Consider the following 22,850-nt stretch of genomic DNA (forward strand, 5'->3'; position numbering starts at 1 on the left):
CTTACAAGTAACCACACTTATGATAGGCCACATCTTATATACATACCAAATCTCAAAACATTTGCATCTCAAACCTATTACATGCCATATTAGCCAAAAATAAACATCCAAAAACTACTGAATTCAAATGGATAATGTGACTCGAAGGTTGATCCGATCTCCTGTTCCACAAAATGATATCTACAAGAAAACAATAAGTAACACAAGTAAGCTTATCAAGCTTAGTAAGTTCGACAGATAAAAATGGTAAATCTTACCGAACTAAACATGATAATTTAAACTATTAAAACTTAATGGTCAATATTTCCTGTCAAACAAAATTCATATCTAGTGAGTTTATACACTTTGAGTACAAGCTTCATTTAATAATTTCATAAGAGGTTTATCATATTCAAAACAAGTTACTACCAAGAATTCATGAATAATACAAGTCCATACAAAATTTCAATACAATACTTTAATACGAGAATTGCTGCCCGATAAATGTTATAATGATATAAGTATACAGGTAAACCAACCAGAACACGTCAAATGCTAGTAAGAGCTAGTCCAATTGAAAACACGCCTCGGTACCAAGTGCTTAGCCCACAGGCTATACATCCGCCCCCGTAGCATGCCAGTATCAAGATAGTATAACACGATGGTTCGTAACAAATGCTGAACATTGGTATACTTAGGAAATAAATGTAAATCATGTAACATCCTCCTTTCCACCAATCCTGCATAACACGCAATATAATCCATTTGCATTACCAACTATACTCTATCCAACGTTCATCAGACTCAAGAATAACTTTTTAAATCATATTTCCTAAACAATTTCATATCACCATTATAGTAGTTTAACATTCACTAATACAATAATAATTACTTAGGCATAATATATATAAAATTTTAAACCGAACGAACTTACCTAGGCTAAATTGTAGTAGTTGCTAAAGTTCAGGGATTATTCTGCTACTTTTCCTTTTCCCGTAGATCAACAAAATCTTGATCTAAAATATAATTTATTTCATTTATTAGCTTAAATTTCTTATATTAATCAATTTTAAAATTTGTACCCTTCTATTTACACAAATTACATAATTGCCCTTAACTTTACATTTTATCCGATATAGTCCCTTAACCCAAAAATAATCAAATTAACCACTTTTGAAACTCACTATACCAGCCAAATTTTTAGGGCTTCTAAACAGTCCCCAAAAAACCACTATTTCACAATTATACCATGAGATTTTAACATTTTAATAATTTAATTCTTTAACTAAAAACTAACAAAAAAATCACTTTACAAAACAATCCAAAATCACAACCAAATCTTCAAACTCATCATTGACATCAAGAACAATCAATATTCATCAATGGAAACAATCAAAATTTTTAACAGTTTCAAAAATAAAGGTACAGGTTTGCTAGACCTAATTGTAACGACATCAAAAACATAAAATTCATTCAAAACGAGACTCAAAAAGTCACTCATACAAGGAAATATGCTAGCCGAACCTCCAAGCTTTTTCTGCCATGGTGTTTTCAACCAAAAGCAAGTAAAAATGAATAAGATTATATTTTCTTTAATTTGTTTTAACTTAACTTCAATTTAATTACAAAATTACTATTATAACATATTTTACTTAATATTAATTTCAATTACCGTCCACTAACCATTGAGATGGTTTAATTACTCTATCAAAACCTCCTCATTTGATAAATCAATCAATCAGCCCTAAAACATCAACAGATATTAACTTTTGTACTTTTTTACAATTTAGACCTTTTTCTTTAATTAGTTATCTAAACATTAAAATTTCTTAACCGAATTTTGATACGACCCTAATGACCTCAAAACTATTATACAAATAATATTTACGAGCTGACACGTCAAAATTTGTGGTCCCAAAACCACTATTCTAACACTGCTGAAAAACGGGTTGTTACATGCATTATTAAAACATAACACATTACTAAATAACATGAAAATTATTTAATTTATGCACAAAATCCATATAATAAAGCACAAATTTGGATATTTCATAAATTCATGTCCATGATCGATATTTAAGCAAAATTCGCTAAATTCATTAACAAATGCTCAGGAGTAATGTTATTTTTAAGTAAAAAGGTGGAAAAAAGACTAGAAAAACCCTATACAATTTAGATTTTACACACCCCAAACTTAATCCATTACCTATCCCGAGTAATATTTCATGTAAAGCACAACTTTTGCTAAGGAAATTTTTGCAACAAGTTTAAATAGCATCAACTTTGCACATAATAATGCTCACAAATTCTTTTTATTGATAAGTAGCTCGAATGAAAACATTATTTCAACATTTTAGTCTAAGTGTGGAAAAATGCTAGCATAAGTCAAAGAGTGCATGCTTTTCAAGATCATACATAACATTCACCATTCGATCAAAGTTTCCTTATCAATCAAACTATGCAATCACAATGTCTAATTAATGGTCCTCATATGTTGAACTTTGCACTTCTCTCCACTAATGTAGTTGGCATAATCATCCAAATAAATAGGTCTTTTAAGGTTGTAATGGGGATAGGCTTAATGTAGGGATAAAGAGAAGTGAAATTTAGATTCAATAATCTTAACCTTTATCTTTACCTTAGATCAATTTGAGGCACATCCTTCCTACTAATGAGTTTTTACCCCCAAACTTAATTTTGAAACATATGCCCAATATTTCTCAATACTTTGAGTATTTATTTTGCTCTTTTTACTTAACATTTGAATAAAGCTTTTTTAACATACGAAAAACATGTACATCTTTTTGTATTTTTCCTCGATCTTTGCTCACAAAGACAAGTATAGATAAGTGAAAAAATAAGATAAAATTTAAAAAGATGGTAGCATGGCTTATGATGTAGGTAATAACAATAAAATAGGCTTTAAGGCTCAAATCAAGGTTTTAAGGGTCAAATTTATATAAGGTAGGATTGAAAGGCTCAAACGATCCAAAGAAAATGTGGCTAAATCATGTTTAGATTCTTATGCCTCCTAGGATTTTGCCTCAAGAAAGTTACTAAGTCAATTCTAATAACTTAAACCTTCATACATGTTTATTTCAAAAGGAGTTTAATTTTCATGGTAAAAGGATACATAAGACCTAAGAATACACAAGCATTCCATAACTCAAGATAACATAAAAAAACTCAGATAAAATTAGAAATCATGCTTTCAATTAGATAAACTTATGAACAAAAATTTTTTCTGACCATTCATTCATTTCAGCATACTTATATGGAAAAAATTGAAACATACTTGAAATTTTAAAAATTTATGCAAATATTGCCTTACCCCCTTTAGAAAGAAGCGATGTTCTCATTACGAAAACAAAGCAATAAATGAAAACTAAACCCTAGGTAGGATAGCAAGAAAGAGAGGTGAGTCATGAAGACTGCTTAAATACCAAGTCTTTCTCAACAATCCAATCCTAGCATGTTCATTCTCATTACCACATCACTTCGTTTTTTCTAATGAAGAGGCATTGAGCTTATTCATGCTTGCAATATCTTATTTATTATACGAAAGCAAAATACTAACTAAGGAATAAAAATAAACTCCTAAAAATAAATACTAATGATAAGAAATTTCCCCTTTTTTATTTGCATCATCCTCTACGTCTTTTTCCTTTTCCCTTCTTGTCGCACTTGATCCCTCAATCTCCTCATGCCATGTCTCGAAGATATGATCTGAGAACTCAGGAACAAAAATGTTAGATATATTTTTAAGAGTATTTTTTATGGAATCATCTCTAACTTTTGCATATCTCTAGTAAGCTTGTTGTTGGTTATGCATGAATTTCCACATATCCATCATAGTTGAAAATTCTAAATTTTTCATAGTATTTGAGGAAGTAGGAATAGTCATATCAGGATTAAAACTTGACTCCACTAGTTCAACAACATTTGGTTCCACCCTCGATTCAGGGTTGTTTGGTTCCTCTTTAGTTTCTGCTTCTTTTGTCTCATCAACTAAGTTAGCTTTCGGTTCAAATTTGGTTGATAACCCTTCTAATTCTAGTTCGTTTAGCTCATTTGGTTTAAGTTGGTTTAATAATCTAACATTCTCCACTAACCTCTCAAGGTCATTCATTGTTATGCAACCTTGAACATAAAGGTCCTTCAAGTTTGCCTTCTATCTTACTTGGGCTCTCAAGCAAAGTGAAGTAATCAATGATGGAAAGTAGGCACTTCCTGCCTTTTTCCTAGCACAATCTTGAATCTTCTTGAAAATAATTCTCCCAACATTGATAAACCTTTCTGTCATAATAGCAAACAACAAAAGCAATCACTCCATCGAGATGGTGGAACTATGTGAGATAGGCATAAAGCTATATCGAATAAAATAGAACCATACCTTAGCCACTGGATTTAAATGTTCTCTTTAGCAATAATGACTACCATACTTTCTTATAATCCATTAAGATCTCGAATTTGTAACCACATTAAGAACTTGTTGAAGAAAATCCCAATTGATATTCGTCATCATGGCAGAGTACTCATCTTCTTCAACATCGGGTAAGTTAAACAAATCATTAATGGATTTCAAAGTAAGGGGTACCTTCTTCTAACGAACAAGAACTTCATTAGCATCTGGTGTGGTCAAGTTGGCATAGAACTCTCACACTAAATCTTCATCAGGCGTTGAACGTGCATCACAGAATTGCTACCAATTTAAAGCATCAATTTTTCTTTCAAATTGACAATGGCATAACCATCTTGTCATTGCTCTCCAAATTGAATCCTTTTTCTGGCATCATGGGTTGATTCTTGAAGATAGAAACAAATCTTTCTCTTGCTTCCTCATCTTGAATCACAATCAGATTTTCAGCAGAAGTCTTAGAAGATCTAGTTCTTTTGCAATACATGATATTTTTCCAAAAAATATGCAGAGTTTCAGAAAAAGGAAGGAAAAAGTGGTGTCAAAATTAGGGTTTTTGGGACCCTATGGACAACACTAGTGGGAAAATTTCTCCTCTTCACTGTTCTGGGCCTCAAACCCAAATTGCAATTATTTTGTTGTACTAAAAAACTAAACTGAACTAGAAAAATAAATTGATTAGTACTTGGGCCAAATTGACCATCTTATTAAATATAAACAAATTAAAATTAAACTTTTGGATTACTTAGAAATTTCCTTTTCAAAAAATTACGTCAAATTAATATCCCAAAAAAGGTTGGAGGAGAAAATAATTTCTAAGTATGCCATTTATTAAAAATAAGAACATAAAAATTGAGGATATATTAAATTGAACGAGATTTCAACTTGCTCAACTTCACCATCCCAATAGTGTTTGATATGTTGACCATTAGCTTTAAATGTGCCTCACTTGTTGTTGTGCAATTCTACCGCTTCATATCGGTAAAATTTATAGATGGTATAAGGTCCTTTCTATCAGGATTTGAGCTTTCCCAAAAATAACCTTAGCCTCGAATTAAATAACAATACTTTATGTCCTTCTCTAAATTCACGAGATTGTATACGGTTGTCATGTCATCTCATAGTCTTTTATTTATACATCTTGGCATTCTCGTATGAAAATAACCTCAACTCCTCTAACTCATCAAGCTATAACATCCTACCCTTACCGGATTGCTTAAGATCCAAATTTAATTGCTTTAAATCCCAATGAGCTTTATTCTCCAACTCAAGCAAAAAATGACATGTCTTTCCAAAGACTAGCCGATTAGGAGTCATTCCTAACAGTGTTTTAAAAGCAATTCGATAGGCCTATAAAGCATCAGTTAGCCTTTGAGACTAATATTTTCTATTAGGTTGCTCCACCTTCTTAAGGATTCCTCTTATCTCATGGTTCACCCGTTCAACTTGCCCATTTGACTGTGGATGATAGCAAGTAGCAATCTTGTGTTTCACGTTGTACTTGTCAAGCAACCACTTAAGTCATTTGTTTACGAAGTGAAATCCTTCATTGCTAATTATAGCTCTCAGAGTCCCAAACCATGTAAACACATGCTTATGTAGGAACCGCATGACTACCTAAGCATCATTCGTTGGGTATGCTTCAGCTTTAACCCACTTGGATACGTAGTCAATATCTACTAAGATATACCTGTTACCATAAGAAGAAGGAAACGGACCTAGAAAGTCGATGCCCCATACATCAAATAAATATACCTCTAAAATGTTTGTCAAGGGCATTTCGTTCCTCCTTGATATGTTTTCGGTTCTCTGACATCTGTCACAATTCTTTACATACGCATATGCGTCCTTGAACACTGTATGCCAAAAGAATCCAGCTTGTAAGATCTTCATTGCAGTGCAGGAACCACCAAAGTGTCCCTCACTCGAAGATGAATGGAAATGGTAAAGAATCTTGTCAATTTCAGTTCTGGCTACACACTTCCTATTTATGTTATCTGTAAGGCCTCAAAAACGGGTCTAGTAGTTTCGAGTAAGTTTACCGGGTTCCGAGTGAAAATTAGGAATTAATTGGTTAATTAGCGATTTATATTCTTAATTAGTTAGCTTAATTTCATCTAAAAATCGATAAATAATATTTCAAAAAATAAAAATATTTTTAGAAAAATTAAGTTAATGGTTTTAAATAATTTTTGGTTAAAAATAAATATTTTGGGTTAAATTGGATTTTAAAAATAATTTAAAATGGGGGTTTAATTGGGTGATTTAAAATATTGATTAAATGTGACTAATTTGAAAAACAAGGGAAATGCTTAAGAGGTTTTATACCAAATGAATCATATGAGAAAGAAGTAAATTGTAAAACAAGGGAAAATGGGGAGTGGCCTAATGGCAAATTCCCCAAATTTTGAAAATCAGGTAGGGGTTTTTAGTTTTAAAAACTCTGCAACTACCTCACTTTTCACTCATTTTTCACTCAAATTGAGAGCTTTTTCTCTCATTTTTTTATTTTTTTTTCATAAATCAAATTCCAAAAAATAGATCTAAAGCTTTTCTCTCCCAAAATTCTCTCTAAAATCTCTTGAAATAATTTTCAAATTTGGGAAAAAAGTCATCCAAATTTCTTCAAGCATTTTGAGTCAAACATCCAAATCAATGATTTGAGTTCAAGTGAAGTAATCCTCATCAAGATCCTAATGGAAAAAGAAAGTTAGATTTGGATATTCTAAAAAGATAATTATTTAAGATCCTTTAATAAAAAAATATGAACAAGTTGAAAATACAACTAGAATTTTTGGTAATCAAACTGAAAATATTACTACTAATGAAATAAAATTTGAAAATTTAGGAGAGTTGTCTACCCAACCTATTCGATATAGGATAGACGATCTAAATAAAAGAAATGTTGCTCAAGGATGAATGTAGATCTTACAAATATTCCTATAGCATACTATGAAAAAACCATAGATGATTGGGCACAATCTATGACTATAGTTGTTAACAACAATACTTGGTCAAAAGAAAATTTTTTAAATTATTTTGTTGGAACATTTCAAGGAGACGTTCTACAATTCTTAAGAAGATGGGAAGAATCTGAAAAAGGAAAAGAACAAAAATGGCAGTTAATCAATCAAATTCAAACTCCCAAAGATGTATTAAAAGGATTAACTTATATTCTAAAAACATAATTTTGTGGCTATATTGATAAAAAAGATCAAGATAGTCTATCTAGTTATGCTTTGTCAAAAATTAAATTATATGATAATTAGATATTTAGAAGATTTTTCTAAGAAATTTCTTCATGAATATCAAAAACTAAAAAAATAAAAATATAGAATTTTGGAAAAAAATAATATTTCCATAAATTACCACCACCATGGGATGAGATATGTATAAAAAAGTATGACTCTTATTTAGAAAAACAGAGTAAAATATCTAGTGTGGATTAAGAAACTATAGACTCTATAGGAAATAGAATTAATTTTGCGAAGGAAAGAATAACTAGTTATTGTTTACAAAGTAAAGCTTCTAAACAAGTTAAGCATAAATTAAGTAATAAACATTGTACAAAAATTCTAGAAAATGAATGAGAATTGGGATGTAAATCAGTACATCCTATTACTTATAGAAAACATAAAAAGAAAAATAGGAGATATAAGCTATTTCGATGGAAACCACAAAATAAGATAAAAAATTCTGGTAAGAAGAAAAAATTCGTTAGAAGAAAATTTATAAAAATCCTAAAAACTATGTAAATGTTTTATATGTGATGAAGCATGCCCTATAGCACCAAATTGTCCTAATAAAGGAAAAAAAGTGCAAGAAAAATGATTAAAATACTTGAAGAATAAGATTTAGAAATATGTTCTGAAAAGGAAATAAATCATGATGAAATATTATATGAATTAATATCAGAAACAGATTCTTATACAGATGATGAAGAATATATATATTTATGTTCAATATAGGAAGTAGTTCTAATAATTAGTTAGAAGAAATTCCTAAGAATAAACATAAATATATATTCTTCATCATCTGTATCAGAATCTGTTTCTAATATTAATTCATATATATGGTGCGGGAAAGAAGGAGAGGGATGGGTCCAGGGAAAAGGGAAAGGATGAGTGTAGGGTGGGGAATTTTCAGTTTCTTTAATATTAATATAATATTTTAATTTATTATTATAATTTTTAAAAATATTTATTTATTTTATATATTTTTAAATTTTATAATTTATATATTATGATTTCTTGTCAATAATATATTTTTTATTTTTATATATTTTTACATATTTCTTTAAATTTTTTAGAATTAGAATCAAATTGAGATCAATTGTAAATTTTGAGGGTTAATTTTTTAAAATTATGATTAAATTGATATAATATGTAAAAGTTGAGGGTTAAATTTGTTATTATATCAATTTTTTAAATTGTTATACCAAGTTATTGATTGTGATTTTAAGGAAAGTGACTAAAATAACCAAATTATATAATATGATTACTTAAATTACAAAATTTTTATTTTAGGTGCCTAAAATAAAAAATTTTGATAGTGGGTTGATTACATAGTTTACCCTTTAAAAAAAATACAATGTTGTAGGATGGGATAAAGTTTCGAGGTAAATTACATCTCAACTAATCCCAAAAAGAAATTAAAAACAAAACTTGGGCGGTGGCTCTCGTACGACGGCGTTTTGTGTCCCCTAATTTTCAGATAAAGACCGTTAGGTGTAGTTTGACAAGTAAACTCGATTCAACAACGATCAAAACCCAATTCTTTTAGATTTGATACCATAGAATTTTGTTCCCTGAATCCCGCGTGATAAAAATGTTGAATTTCCCAGGTAATTCTTTCTTTTTTTTCGGTCTTAGATTCTGCTAATTAGTTTGTTTTTTAAAGTTAAATCAGTTCTTGGATTTTATTTTTATTTTCAGTCTTTCTTATCAATTTAATTGAAAACCCTAATTTCATCAATTCATGAACGATTCCCACCCTATCAATCTTTGAAGTTTTTAAAATTATGATATATGTACTTTTTTGTTCTTTATCAGAGCTGTGGATATGAAAGAAAAGAAAACAATCTCTCCACTTAGACGCATTTTAGTGAATTGTACGGCACAGGTTTGTCCATGAAGTCTCAATTTGTTCTACTGATTTAGTATCATTACATCTAGTTTCGGGATTTTCTTTTTTTGTTTGCAGTACGCTTTAAGTTCATGAATGAGTAATTTGAGGTTGAAAATGAACAAAAATATGATTGCAGAAAGATATTACCTTGAACCTGCTGTTTAATTCTGCTTGTGGTTAGCTCATTGTTTCGACTACAATGTTGTCTTTTCAGGCGAATGAATACGGGGCCTGTGTTGCAGCAAAAGTTCCTGAAGTTGAACGTGATATGTGTTTGAAAGAATTTCTTGCACTAAAGACTTGCATGCAGAATACGGTATCCATATTCTAGGATTGCTTAGGAACATATTTTTATATTAAAAAAGAAATACACCGTATTTGATAATTGGGTTGCAAAGATCTTATCTTTTTCCTTCTTGAAAAACTGTGCTAAGAATTAGTTTTCTACTTTCTTTTGATTTATAGCTCCGGGGAAAGGTGTAATATTTGGAGCTTTGGGTTTGCAGTTTGTATGATAAGGTAAACCCAATAAACCTTTCTGTTTATTCTTTGATGCTAGTCTTTAAGCTCTGATACATTCTTTCTTTTGTACTGATACTATCTTTTGTGCTTTATTAGTGTTATTATTCACCAGCAATTTGCATTTTCAGGCTAAAAGTACAAGATAACCTTAGAAAGATGGCCTGGAAAGCTTCAAGTTCGCAAGCTAGTGTTGGTGGTCTGGGATCTGGTGCTCTATCACATGTTTTCATACAATATCCCCCTCTCCGTTGCAACATTCCTGGATCAAGAGGTTTCTATTATGATGATGGAAATAAATTACTCATCTCTCCTACATCTGACCAGGTTTAATAGTTCTGAACTTAAATAACATTGTAGAAGCTTTTTAGATATTGCAGTTCCATATTTTACATTCTTTTTTGCACAGATCTTTTCGTGGAAAACTGCTCCATTTTCTCCTCTTGCTGCCCCTATCACTGATTCGATAACTGAAGGGCCTATCTGTTCTGTCCGGTTTTCTCTAGATGAAAAGATTATAGCAGTCCAACGGTCCAATATTTCTATACAATTTTGGCATAGAGAAACAGGGGAAACTTTCACTCACAGGTGCAAATCCGAGTCAGAGAGTATACTGGGGTTCTTCTGGACAGATTGTCCATCATGTGATATTGTAATTGTGAAGACCAGGTAGGGAGAAGTTTCCTGTCTGTCTTACCTGTACAGTGGATAATGATTTTGTCATTGTGTATATCTCAAACTGATGTTTTACGTACGAATTTAGCTTCTACTGAGATATGATTTTCCTGGAAAGGATTAAACTTTTGTATAATAGCAATGTTACTCTGAAGCTGAATTCTCACTTCACTCTAACTTGGATATCTAATGTACAAAGTTTCCATGGTTATACTGGTTACTAGAAGTTTTTGTTACTTGCCAACTATTTGGTAATTACTTTCTTTTTTTACTTCTCTAAAAGAGGAGCATGACAGCTTAAAGTTTAGAATCTCTGTCCAAATCAAACCCAACCCTAATTACTCAAACTATGCTTCAGTGTGAAATTTGGAGTTACACTTAGCATGCATAAAAAGGATGTTAAAATCACCTCTTCGACATCCTTCTATCCTACCCTAATTATTTATAGCAATGATACTCTTTCAGGCCATGCAACTAGGTAAAGAAGTTTTAGAACTTCTGTATTAGTCATGGTTCTGTGCATTTTCTTTTGCGATTATTCTATGAAACTCTGCTGTCTTTTCTGCATGACCAAAGACAGAAGTAATGAATAAGAAAACAGAAAGGAAAATGATTATCAATTTTGGGAAGTATTTGTTGTTAGAAATTTTATCTGCCTGTGTGAAGGAGAACAAAGTATGAAAGCTATTTTTGAGGAGATGCTTCTCTAGCATGGATCCTGATTAAGCAGTGATTTCCTATTCCAAAATCAATTCTCTTGCATTTTATACTTGTAAATTTCATTTAGCAACTTAAATGGATTGTGCATCTTACATAATCAAGTCAACCTTCAAAACCTGCAATCGTCATTGTCCATGTTATTGAAAATAATCATCCTTCTTTTACCTTTTTGAGTTATGTTGTTATACTTATTTCTATTTTCCCTTTTCATGTTTCTACTTGCACCAAAGATTTAATGTACTCTATTTACTGAAATGGAATTTAATTGTAGTGGGTTGGACTTGTTTGCTTATGATTCTGCCTCGAAGTCACTTATCTTGGTTGAGACAAAGAAATTGGCTGTTAGTTGGTATGTCTACACACATGAGAGCAGATTGATTCTTCTTGCTTCAGGAATGCAGTGTAAGACGTTCCATGGATTTCAGGTATGGTTATGAGCTTCACTAGCTCAATTTCTAGAATCCTCCTAGATTTAGTCTCTACATTGGCTAGGCTATGCACTCTATGCACGAAATAAACTTTGAAATTAGTCTTGGTGGTAAATGTGAGAAAATGGAAAACTGAAATTATTCAACTACTTAAGTGCACAAGAATATGTAGCATCAAAGTGCACAACTCCCTTCTGATACCTTTAATGAACAGTACAGATAGATTATGATCCTTTTTGTTCCCAGTTCCATTGATTTGACATGTTTCTATCTCTTATCTTCAGCTTTCATCTGCTGGGATTATTCGATTACCAAAGTTTGAGATGGTAATGGCTAAACCTGAAGCTAACAGTAAGCCTGTCCTTGCTTCTGAAGATGTCTATATTGTCACTGTGTATGTTTCTTTTACCTGTTTTTGCTTGTATACTAAATTGATTGATAAATGATTTATATATTAATATCTGCTTTTATACTATGAAAGTTATGGGAGAATTTACTGCTTGCAAGTTGATAGAGTTGCAATGGTACTGCATTCATATCGGTTTTACCGTGATGCTATTATCCAACAGGTAAGGGTTACTCAAAACTGCCTCTAGTTAGTTTCAGGTACAGGCTCTATTCAATTGGTTTTGAGTTGGAATTGTAACCATATTCATTCCATTTGCAGGGTTCATTACCAATTTACTCGAGCAAGGTTGCTGTGAGTGTGGTTGATAATGTACTACTTGTGCACCAGGTAGATGCAAAAGTTGTTATACTCTATGACATATTTGCAGATTCTCGAGCTCCCATATCTGCCCCACTTCCTGTACTATTGAGGGGTTTTCAAAGGTCCGATATTTCTAATTCTCGACCTAGCACCAAGGAAAGTGAAAGTTCAGAGGCCTCTGATTCAAATGATAATGAAGCAATTATTTATGGAGCTGACTGGACCTTTTTGGTTCCTGACCTTATATGTGATATAGCTAATAAGCTTTTATGGAAGAACCACTTAGACTTGGAGGTAAGTCCTGTTGGTCATACTTTGTTATTTTTTTATAGTTAATTCTCGTAATTACTGCCCCCTTTCTCTCTTTGCAGGCAATTTCTGTTAGTTCCTCTGAAGTTCCATTGGTATTGGAATTCTTGCAAAGACGAAAGTTGGAAGCCAACAAGGTCCATTCTCAGCTATCTTCTTTCTCTTTCCACAATAAAGGGTGATATAATCATTAACCAGTGTTAGCATATATTGTTCCTGCTATTTCAGGCTAAACAACTATGTTTGGCAATTATGCAAACAATGATTCTAGAACGCAGACCTATCACCATGGTTGCCAAGGCAATGGATGTATTAGTCACCTCGTATTCGCTCTCTCTTAAAACTGGCAGTTATTTCAAGGGAATAAAGACTGAGAGGACCCCCTCGAGTGTGCCAAATGTGAGTGGCCCAGGGCAAGCCACAGATGTATTCACCAGCAGAACCGATGGAAAATCTGTCCAACATGAACCTTCTACCGGAGTCAACAGTGTATCTTTTAGTAGACCTTCAACTTATTCGTCTTCAGAGACGGAGGATAATTGTATCTTTGAACCATCGAAAATCAGCTCAAATGATACTCAGTTTGTTGGTGGCAAAGTGGATGCAAGTGCTGAAAGTTCTACCACTGATAATCCATTAAATGCTAGCGTTTCTGAGCAGCAGGAGTCTCAGCTCACTTCACCTGCAATTTCACCCGATGAGATGTACAGATCTGTCTTTGCTCCTATTGAGGAAGAGATGACTGTGGAGCCTTCTTATCTGGTTGCCATCATTCTTGAGTTTTTTCGATGGTATGGTAATGATTAGAAGTGGTTTACAACTCTTGTGCATGGCAATTCTAAAGGATTCTTAGAATGTGATTGAATCTTCTAAAGAACTACTCTAATCATATCTGGATATATAAACAAAGCTTGCTGTTGTGGATAAACGGTTGTTTAATCATGTTTGCTTAGCCATTTATATGGTAAATAGAAACGTAGGTTATCCAATAAATCATTTCTTGGTTACTGAGGAAGTACTTTGTACTTTGCTCCATGAAATCTTATTCATTTCCTTTCTGCAGTGCCAACTTAGAAAGGGTCAAAGTGCATCCAAGCCTATATGTGTTAACTATTCAATTATTGGCCCGTAGTGAGCAATATGCAGAACTTAGTTTGTTCATCATAAACAAGGTTTAACAAATCTCTTTACCTTCACAATAAGTGTGCCGTGAATTAGAATGAAAAGTTATTGACTGGATTGGCATTTTTTAAGAGTTTAAATTCTCGTGATACAGGTTATTGAGCCCTCAAAAGAAGTTGCTCTACAGCTGCTAGAATCAGGTCGTCAAAGTTTGCAAATTAGGAAGCTGGGTTCGGATATGCTAAGACAGCTTTCTTTGAATCATGATTATGTGTTGTTATTAGTGCAAGATGGATATTATCTTGAAGCTTTACGTTATGCACGGAAGCATAAGGTAATCCTTTATTTGATAACTGCATCAAATAATATTTCTTCATTGACCTGTATGTATATGTAAAATGCCAGTTTTACGAATTAGAACTGTATGCATAATATTTCTTCATTGACACATGGTTAGTAAAGTTTTCTTGAGATCTGTTAGGCTTTCCTGTAATGGAGAAGCAACCTTGTCACATTTCACTAACATGTTGGTAAATTTGCATCTCAGATTACCCTTTCTGTAACTATGCATATTTCTGAACATTAGGTTGTTACCTAATTCTTTACTTGTTTAAAGTTGCCGGCAAGATATAGGTATTTGATGGCATTTCCTTGTTGGTCCTGTTCGTCATTTTTCTCAAAATGCACGTCTGACACACATCCGGATCTGGGTACAGGGGTGACTCTCTAAGGATCCTCCAAATACGTGAAAATCATAGAAAGATCTGAGCATACCTGTATCGAACACATTCCCACCCACATCCAACACTCATGCCTGTGTTTGAGTACCATAGGGCATTTCTCCAAATGCTTAATGATCATGTCTAACTCTAAGCTTGGTTTGATAAAGTTTGAAAGATTTGTGACAGAAATATTTTTAATTGTTCAGGTCACTACTATCCGGCCGTCATTATTTCTTGAAGCAGCATTTACCTCCAATGACTCGCAACATCTGGCCGCGGTTTTGAGATTCTTTTCAGATTTCATTCCTGGCTTCCGAAGCACCTCGGATTTCTTTACGTACTACAACGTTCTCAATGAGATGAGCTCTTCAGTAACTGCTTAAGAGGTAATAAGGAGGACGAAAACTGTGTAATTGCCAGTCATTATTATAGGTATATGTGATTTGCTGTTGAAGTTTTGATCACTTTCTAAATAATACAATGCCAACTATCCCAATCATATGAAATGTAGAACATAAAAAACTGAACAGTTGGGATTAGATTCCTAGCGAGGGCAGAAGAAATATCATACTTTTCTTCATTTACACTTGTGAAGAACTGATCATTATGTCTTAATATTCGAACAAATAGTTCACTTTGTAATTTTCTTACGTTATTAGCATTTCGTTTCTTTTTTTATATGCACATCTTTATAGCTGCCATATTTACATATGTATATAGAGGATAATATTCACATCTTTATAACTGCTACATATTTCTGTTTATATTATAAATATAGGATCATTATGATGCGTACTACTAATGAAGTAAAAGACTCCACAAGCGGAGTTAGGATGCTACCACTCTGCCATGGGTCCTTTGCTTTCAATTAGCGATGATGGAAGCAGACAAAGCAAGTTATGGTAGTATGGACTTGGATTCGGATATTGAGGTTTTAGATAATATTTTAATTATCATTTGCAGCGGATTTAGAGTAAAGGTGGATAAAATAGATTTAGATTTGAATATCTATTTTTTAGATTTATTGAATTTAGCGGATTTAAATATTTGTAGATAAATTAATTTGTAAGAAAAAATAAAACGTCCATAAGGACGTTGATATGGAATAACTTCCAAAAGGAAGTTACAAAGTTCTTCAAATAAAAAACTGCATGAGGCAGTTTGTATTAAAGAAAAGGAGAGTGGCTTTCTTCCTTGAGAGAAGTAACCGCTAAAGAAAACAGGCATTCTGCCGCTGTAAATTGAAAGGAAGCTTTACATCTTTTATTTAATGGCACTCGGCTTCGTAAAGAAAATGAAATTTGGTCATTGATAAAAATATATATATGTTTGGCTATGAATCTTAACGAAAACGGCATTTTGTGATTTATCCATTAATAATAGAATTGTTAGGTGGAGATGGGTATCAAACAATCCTGTATTTATTATTGTTGTTTAGTTTTTTTATGCTGTAATTTTTATTGGTATCAAAGCTCTTAAATTTTAATTTCTAGTCTATTAGATGTCATTTTGTTAAAACGTTAAAATCTGTTGGAAACTATAGATAATTATAGAAATGTGTAGATCACAAATTTTGATTTCATATTTATTAGATCCTTAAATTTTTATTTTTTTTTAAAATCGAGAATGAAATAAGTTTCTTTAATAATGGCAAAATGCTCGTTTTTTTAACTTCCTTGAAACAACTATGTAGTTTTAAAATATTGCTTTCTAGTTTTAGGCAATGTTTTTTAAGAAGCCTTCGAGGTTTTCAAGTTTTATATTTTTAAAAAAAAAAAACCCCCTTGAGAAGCAAGTTTTTTTCTTTATATAATTTATATATATAAATATAAATTTCCAACATATAAATGAAAGAAACAGGATGTCAATGATAATTTTTTGTTATTGATTTTGGGAGATCTTGTAGCACATAATTTATTTTAAACATTTTTATCGTTATAATTTTATTTAATAGACTATTGAAAGTACAAGACATGTCTTGTAGTTAAATGGTATACTCAACAAAAAAGAATTGACAATAAAAAGGTTTTTTTCTCTTGCGTTGAGGTTTACCTTCATGCATTTAATTATGGCCAAATATGAAAATCTGGAAGAGGAAATTTATATGGAACAATCAATGGGTTTCATTGACAGCGATATCTATTTATGATATTATCTTCTAGATAGTAGTACATTATTTTTCATCAAGAAATCGTTTAGTACAATGTTATCATAATTGACGAAGGCCATTGTATACATGTTATATCATAATTCAAATAATTAAATTTAATCCAAATAGATTCAAAGTTTGTATCATTATTCAAAAATTATTTTATACTAATATTTTATATGCTTTGTAATTAAATTTACATAAAAATATTTTTGATATATGATTAATTTGATTTGAAATAAAAAAAAAACTTATTCAAAATTGATTTAATATGAGCAAAACAAATAGCTTAAAGTTTGGAGAGACCTTATTACCATTGATGGAGTAAATAACACATTTTTTTAATTTTTAGAAAAAAAAATATATTTTCCATATTTTTAAAAATTATTTTTATTTTTTTAATTTGAGAGTTTTTAATTTTCCACCAATTTTTTATATAATTATTAAAAATACAAAGAAAAGCTTTTAATTTTTAAAACATTTTTTTTGTGATTGCTTATGTACTTTTAAAGAGTAATGATCAAATTTAAAGAAACTGTAAATGATAAAGGTTAAAAAAGTTCTAACTACAAAATTGGCGAAGGAACCAAGATTTTTCAACAAAAAAAAAGTATGAGGATTCAATGTTTCAAAATTAAAGTATGGGAACTGATGAGAGAACAATAGAATAGAATTGTAAGCTTTCCAAGTTGCGAGTTTGACTTAAGGCTCTAGACTAAATCGAAGGAAACTTGGTGCTTAAATCAACTTGAAAGAAAAAAACACATAAGTTAGAATATAAGCAATTTCGGCAGCAAACCAATGCAATTAGACAAAAATAAGAATGAATGAACAGAATCTTGAAGGCTAAATCCTGAGTGGATGACAGACTATGTATGTGTGTCTCGTACACTTTGATGTAAGTAAAAGTCTGAGTTCGAATAGATAAGGAACTGAAAGCTGGTGCATTGGGTGTACGACTTTGCAGTATGTAGTATCATTCACAACAGTGGGATTCATAGCCCGAGATATTGGTAAATGATATCCTCCATTGGAATTAAATGATTGATGAAAAGTAAACATGACCACAGGTCGTTCGTCTTTGTGATGGATGACTTGATCACTATTTGATAGTAATCGAGTTTTTATTAAGTAAGATGTAATGGTTACCATGAGATAAAATGGGATCATATTGGGAGAACGGATATTAACCCAAAGAGATTAAGCATATCCTATGGTAGTAACACACTTATGACAAGGTTATTGGACGAGCACTAGTTGAGTTGATTTCATAATGGTATGTCGTTGGGGAGAGCTCAATCACGATACTATAGTGGAATAAATTCATGACTAAATAAGTTTATAATTAATAGGAAAAAAGCTGAAACTTAATTATAAATCATTTGAGCATCAATTGCATATATCCAATCGGTCCCTCAGCTAGCTCATTGTTGCGAAATTATCGAATGATGTGCAAGTGTACACATTTGTCAAAGTAGTAAGTATAGAGTATTGTCTCCACAATGACTGTATATGAAAGGCAAATATTGTAAAATTTATCAAATGATAAGTTGGTGATAGAAATAAGACTATGAATTGAGTTAACTATTAACCTAAATTAAATTACTAAGTATGCTAAAACCAATGAAAGTGTAATGCAGAATAATAAGTAGCAAATCGCAAAATTAATTTACTATGACATGTAGGAGCTAGATTAATTTCTTTCCTTGACTTAAAATTATTAAAAGCAATGTCAATGATGTTACGATAGTACCATGGCAATTTGGCTATTTACTAACCTATAATTTAAAGTTATGAAGTCATACTTTTTTAACCTTTAAGTTTATTTAGCATACTTCTATAAAGTCATACTTTTTTTTAACATCATATAGGGGTTATGCAAGGTAAGAATATTGCTAAATATCATTACTAATTTAATCATTAAAAGACCAAATATGGACCATTCAAATATTGCGTTTACTAATTACCATCTTGTTTGGATTAAATAACTAATTCATATGCTTCCCTTCATTAATTATGCATGAGTAAGCATGTTCATTATTTTATTTGAATGAATAAACAACCAAGCAGCATCAACATAGTATTAATAACATAAGCTAAGAGATTGCAATCAATCTAGCATCAATAAAATTAAGACATTATCATTAAATTGAAAGCAAAAGAGTAAATGGCAATCATGTTTATCAACTTTGAACAAAATAAAATATTATAAGGAAAGAAATTAGAAGTCGATTCTGATGATTTTTCGTGGCATTGCTCGTGTTGTTTTTCCTCCTTTCTTCATCTTTGCTCCTATGCACAATGTAGCGCCCCAAACCCGTTCGGGATGGTCCAACATGACACATTAGTCACCAAAGTGACCTAGAATGCAACACAACATTTTCGCATGCAATTAACTATTCATTTACTTGTTCAACCATCAACGGAAGTCTCACGCATGCATAATAGCTCATACATAATCATAGGCAAATATTTAAAACCTAGTTGCATGCTTTTTTAACATATTTTACTGGAATTAAAACATAGAGGCACAATCGACATTTCACACCCAAAACAAGCGAACATACATGTAACAACAATTAAAAATGTGCTTTTCAGTTCTAAAATCTTTTTAAGAGCATTAGAGAAAGAATCATTTTAATCTGATTAGTAAATGTAATTTTAAATCAAGTGATTTAGGGGCTAAATTGAAAGAATGACAAAATATTAAATTAACCGTATTTCATAATTATCTAACGAGTCATGTAATTAAGCACTTAAGTTTCAAGTATGTGCATTTTAAGTGTGTTTTATAACCATTTGGACCTCTAATTGCACTACTTAAATCTAGGGACTAAATTACAAAACTGGCAAAACCAAGTTGAACCACGTCGGGACAACACGAACCACGCTGTTGCACCGTGGTCTGGAGGGCCCTACTTGTCCCGATTACGCGACTAGGGCGTCCCAATGCTCATTCCATGTCCCAACAATTTTTGAACATCTTTGTGATGACACCTACAATTCTATAGCAAACAGTCTTGCAATTTTTGCAACTCAAGGTTTGGATGTTTCCTCACTCATCGTCTCGTGCGTTTAAGGTCTAAAATAAGTTCATACAAGTCATATTGCTTTCAATACACATTCTAAACATGTTCAAACATACCATAACATATCTTAACATAATTTGACATACCAAGTAATCAATTCATGTTTACATGCAATACTAGTTTCCAAAGTCAATTACTCAACTCACCAAATCAACACATCATGTTTTTCTATAAAAACCTATATGTACCAAACAAACATAATGATCAATTCAAACCTGCCAAAACACGACCATGTTGTTTTTTCCATTAACTCACATTTCAATCATTTTACTAAACTCTTTTAGCATAAGCATATTAAATGAACATGTTGAGCAACATCCATATCATTCACCAATCATTAAAACAAACTAAAATCAAGTTCCAAATCCATAATAACAGTTCAAAAATCTAGTCTCAAGTAAGATCTTGCCTTTATTTTCAACTGTTCGAACCACAAAAAATACTCAAATGCTATGCCTTGAATGGATCACTTTCTTGGCCGCTTCCCACTCCCTCAATACGCTACTTTTTTTGCAGAATTTAAATAAAGAGTGTGATCTTAAACAAGCTCAATGAATGTTCAAAATTACTACCAAGCATACACAATAATATAGGTTAAGTAAGAGCATTCTAAAGCATATCCACAATTCATATCCATCAAGTTAGAGAATCATTTTCATGTTTTATATATCTAACAAGTTTATAATATACTTCTAAATATGATCACATACATCATAGCTCACATATTTCAAATAATGATAGATTGACATCTTGAGATTATGAAATATATAAGTGGACTAAGTCACCACACGTTGGATAAACGGATCTCCATCACACCAATGACTCAAAAAGTCTAACATGTCCCAACAAGTGTAGCATTAAGCTAAACACTCTCCAACACACTAAACATGTCTCATTGAATGGAGCATAGCTCAACACTCCTTTACCTCTCCATCCTGTCCTAAGGCCTCAATCGCCCGATCACAAAACACAAAGGTGAGAACACGCAATCCTATTGCATGCCAACTGTATCTAATGGTTTTAAGAGATCACAAGGCCAAAATATCCACAATTACACTTATTTATTTACTATTTTAATACACATAACCTCTGTTCATATTCATCAGTTTCACATTACAACCTCATACACAATACATGCTTATCAGATTCACATTTAATTGCACTTACAAGTGCCACAATAGTGCTCATTGAACTATCATATATCAAACCTCATATGTGTGCTTAAAAACCAGTAACTCACATATCACATTAATTTATTTTCACAAATTACTTGTTGCATTAGCATCCCATATCTCAACTCATCTTACTTAGGCATGATTTTACAAACAAGGCAATAAGGTATAGGAAAGGCTTACTTTTGAAACTTAGGATAGGGTTTAGGCTAATCCTAAGCTCCCAATTAACAATAGGAATCGTACATACCAGCAACGACTTTGAAACACTCACCAATCTAGCTTTCTCTTAGTTGCCGAAAGCTTAAACGAGTTTCGTCTTGCTTTTCGCTTTACTCGAAGAAGGCTCCGACAGATCCGAGACTTCACAAACATATTACACATAATTTATACAGATTATTTATGGTTACAAACACATCAAAAATCATACAAATACTAAACATCTAATTATTCACTTTAGAAAAAATCTAAACAATTAAAACACCTAGAAATTCAAATTTAAAGTTTTCAAAAACTTCAACGTTCATGAACACTTTGAATGAAAAATCGTTAAATCTTTCAAATCTCTTAATGGTTGGTTAAATTAAGTTTTGAAACCTTCTAATCTCATCAAAAAAAGTTGAGAAACAACAAATTAGCTTGAAAACCCGAATTCTGTCATTATTGGTCTCAGTTTCGACTAAAATATAGAATTCTTGTTACAATGAATCAAAAATTGATTTGAAAGGCTAGAATACATCAAAATCTAATATAGAAATAGAACCTTACCTCGATCAAAAAGAAAAATGAACGAGAGATTGAATTTCGAGAAAATCGTTTAGAAAATTAATGAATAAATTAATGTTGTTTTTGACAATTTTCTTTAAAATTGAAAGAGATTTTGGTGTTTGGGAGATGAGAAAATCACAAGGGTTAGGTTATTTAGAGAAAAAATATGTGGATTTGTGTTGAGGAAAATTTGTGAATGACGACAAGTGAAAAGGGAAGAGACTTGCGTGAAACTGTAGGGTGTAAGGGAAATAGGCTGGCTTTTAAAACATTGGTACAATTGCATTTGGGCTACTCCCAAATTTAACCCTTTTACAAATCAGTCCCTTCTTCTAGTTAAAAGCATTTTTCTCATTTCTTTCGAAAATTGATTTTATTTTTAAAAGTCGTTTTAGGGAAAAATATTTTTTGGTTACTTAATTCTGAATTCCCGAATTTAGGCCATACTTCTGAAAACTAATCATGGACCCAAATCAACAAAACCTAGTTCACTAACCCGAAACTACTAGGTTAAATTTTTGGATATGACATACAAGTACTCTTAAAGTGCTGAATTTGGCTGCTTTAAAAAAACCTTTGAATTGTTCTCTCAAACCCGTGTGTTGCTCTCTCAAATGTGGTGAGAATGAATGCTAGATGAATGAATGATTGGCAAGTGAATAACCCCAATTGCTTGCCCCTATTTATACTTGTTTAATCCCTCTATGTTTAGCATGTCATCCCTTATTTTTCTCTATGTAGGTGGCCGACCCTTGGTTTGTAGAAGAGGAGTGGACGATATTGAAGAGGTTGCTTGATTTGTGAAGGGGTTTGCTTGTTTCAAGGGAAAGAAATTGCTTGAATTGTGGAGTGAGGTGAACGGTCACATTAATTTGTGGAGAGGAAGATCATTGATTCTCTCTATGCTGATTTGGTGGTTGAATAAGGTGAATACCAAGTCACACG

General features: G+C 31.8%; 1 protein-coding gene and 1 long non-coding RNA gene across 4 annotated transcripts; one reads left to right on the top strand and one right to left on the bottom strand.

The window, feature by feature from the left end:
- The first annotated feature begins 9,058 nt into the window (after positions 1-9,058).
- LOC107922106 (uncharacterized) lies at positions 9,059-16,022 on the top strand. 3 transcript variants are annotated; one of them, XM_016851953.2, is made up of 16 exons: positions 9,059-9,239; positions 9,448-9,517; positions 9,738-9,839; positions 9,989-10,042; positions 10,174-10,369; positions 10,452-10,711; positions 11,709-11,862; positions 12,150-12,259; positions 12,347-12,434; positions 12,533-12,868; positions 12,946-13,020; positions 13,112-13,674; positions 13,947-14,055; positions 14,160-14,339; positions 14,934-15,113; positions 15,506-16,022. In XM_016851953.2, exons 4-15 carry the CDS (start codon positions 10,035-10,037, stop codon positions 15,108-15,110), a joined length of 2,256 nt encoding a protein of 751 aa, XP_016707442.2. In that variant the 5' UTR covers positions 9,059-9,239; positions 9,448-9,517; positions 9,738-9,839; positions 9,989-10,034; the 3' UTR covers positions 15,111-15,113; positions 15,506-16,022. The 3 variants fall into 3 exon arrangements, with proteins under 3 accessions (XP_016707442.2, XP_016707440.2, XP_016707443.2); XM_016851951.2 differs by lacking the exon at positions 15,506-16,022 and having other exon boundaries at positions 14,934-15,405; XM_016851954.2 differs by lacking the exons at positions 9,448-9,517; positions 15,506-16,022 and having other exon boundaries at positions 9,116-9,239; positions 14,934-15,405.
- Positions 16,023-19,001: 2,979 nt separating this feature from the next.
- On the bottom strand, positions 19,002-22,535 carry LOC121214066 (uncharacterized). Its single transcript, XR_005909676.1, has 3 exons — positions 21,906-22,535; positions 21,412-21,500; positions 19,002-19,237 (listed from the first exon to the last, which is right to left on the bottom strand). It is a non-coding gene; the product is annotated as an uncharacterized lncRNA (long non-coding RNA).
- Positions 22,536-22,850: the final 315 nt, after the last annotated feature.

The sequence above is a fragment of the Gossypium hirsutum genome, chromosome D01 (genome assembly GCF_007990345.1).
Source record: "Gossypium hirsutum isolate 1008001.06 chromosome D01, Gossypium_hirsutum_v2.1, whole genome shotgun sequence".
Classification (NCBI taxonomy): domain Eukaryota; kingdom Viridiplantae; phylum Streptophyta; class Magnoliopsida; order Malvales; family Malvaceae; genus Gossypium; species Gossypium hirsutum.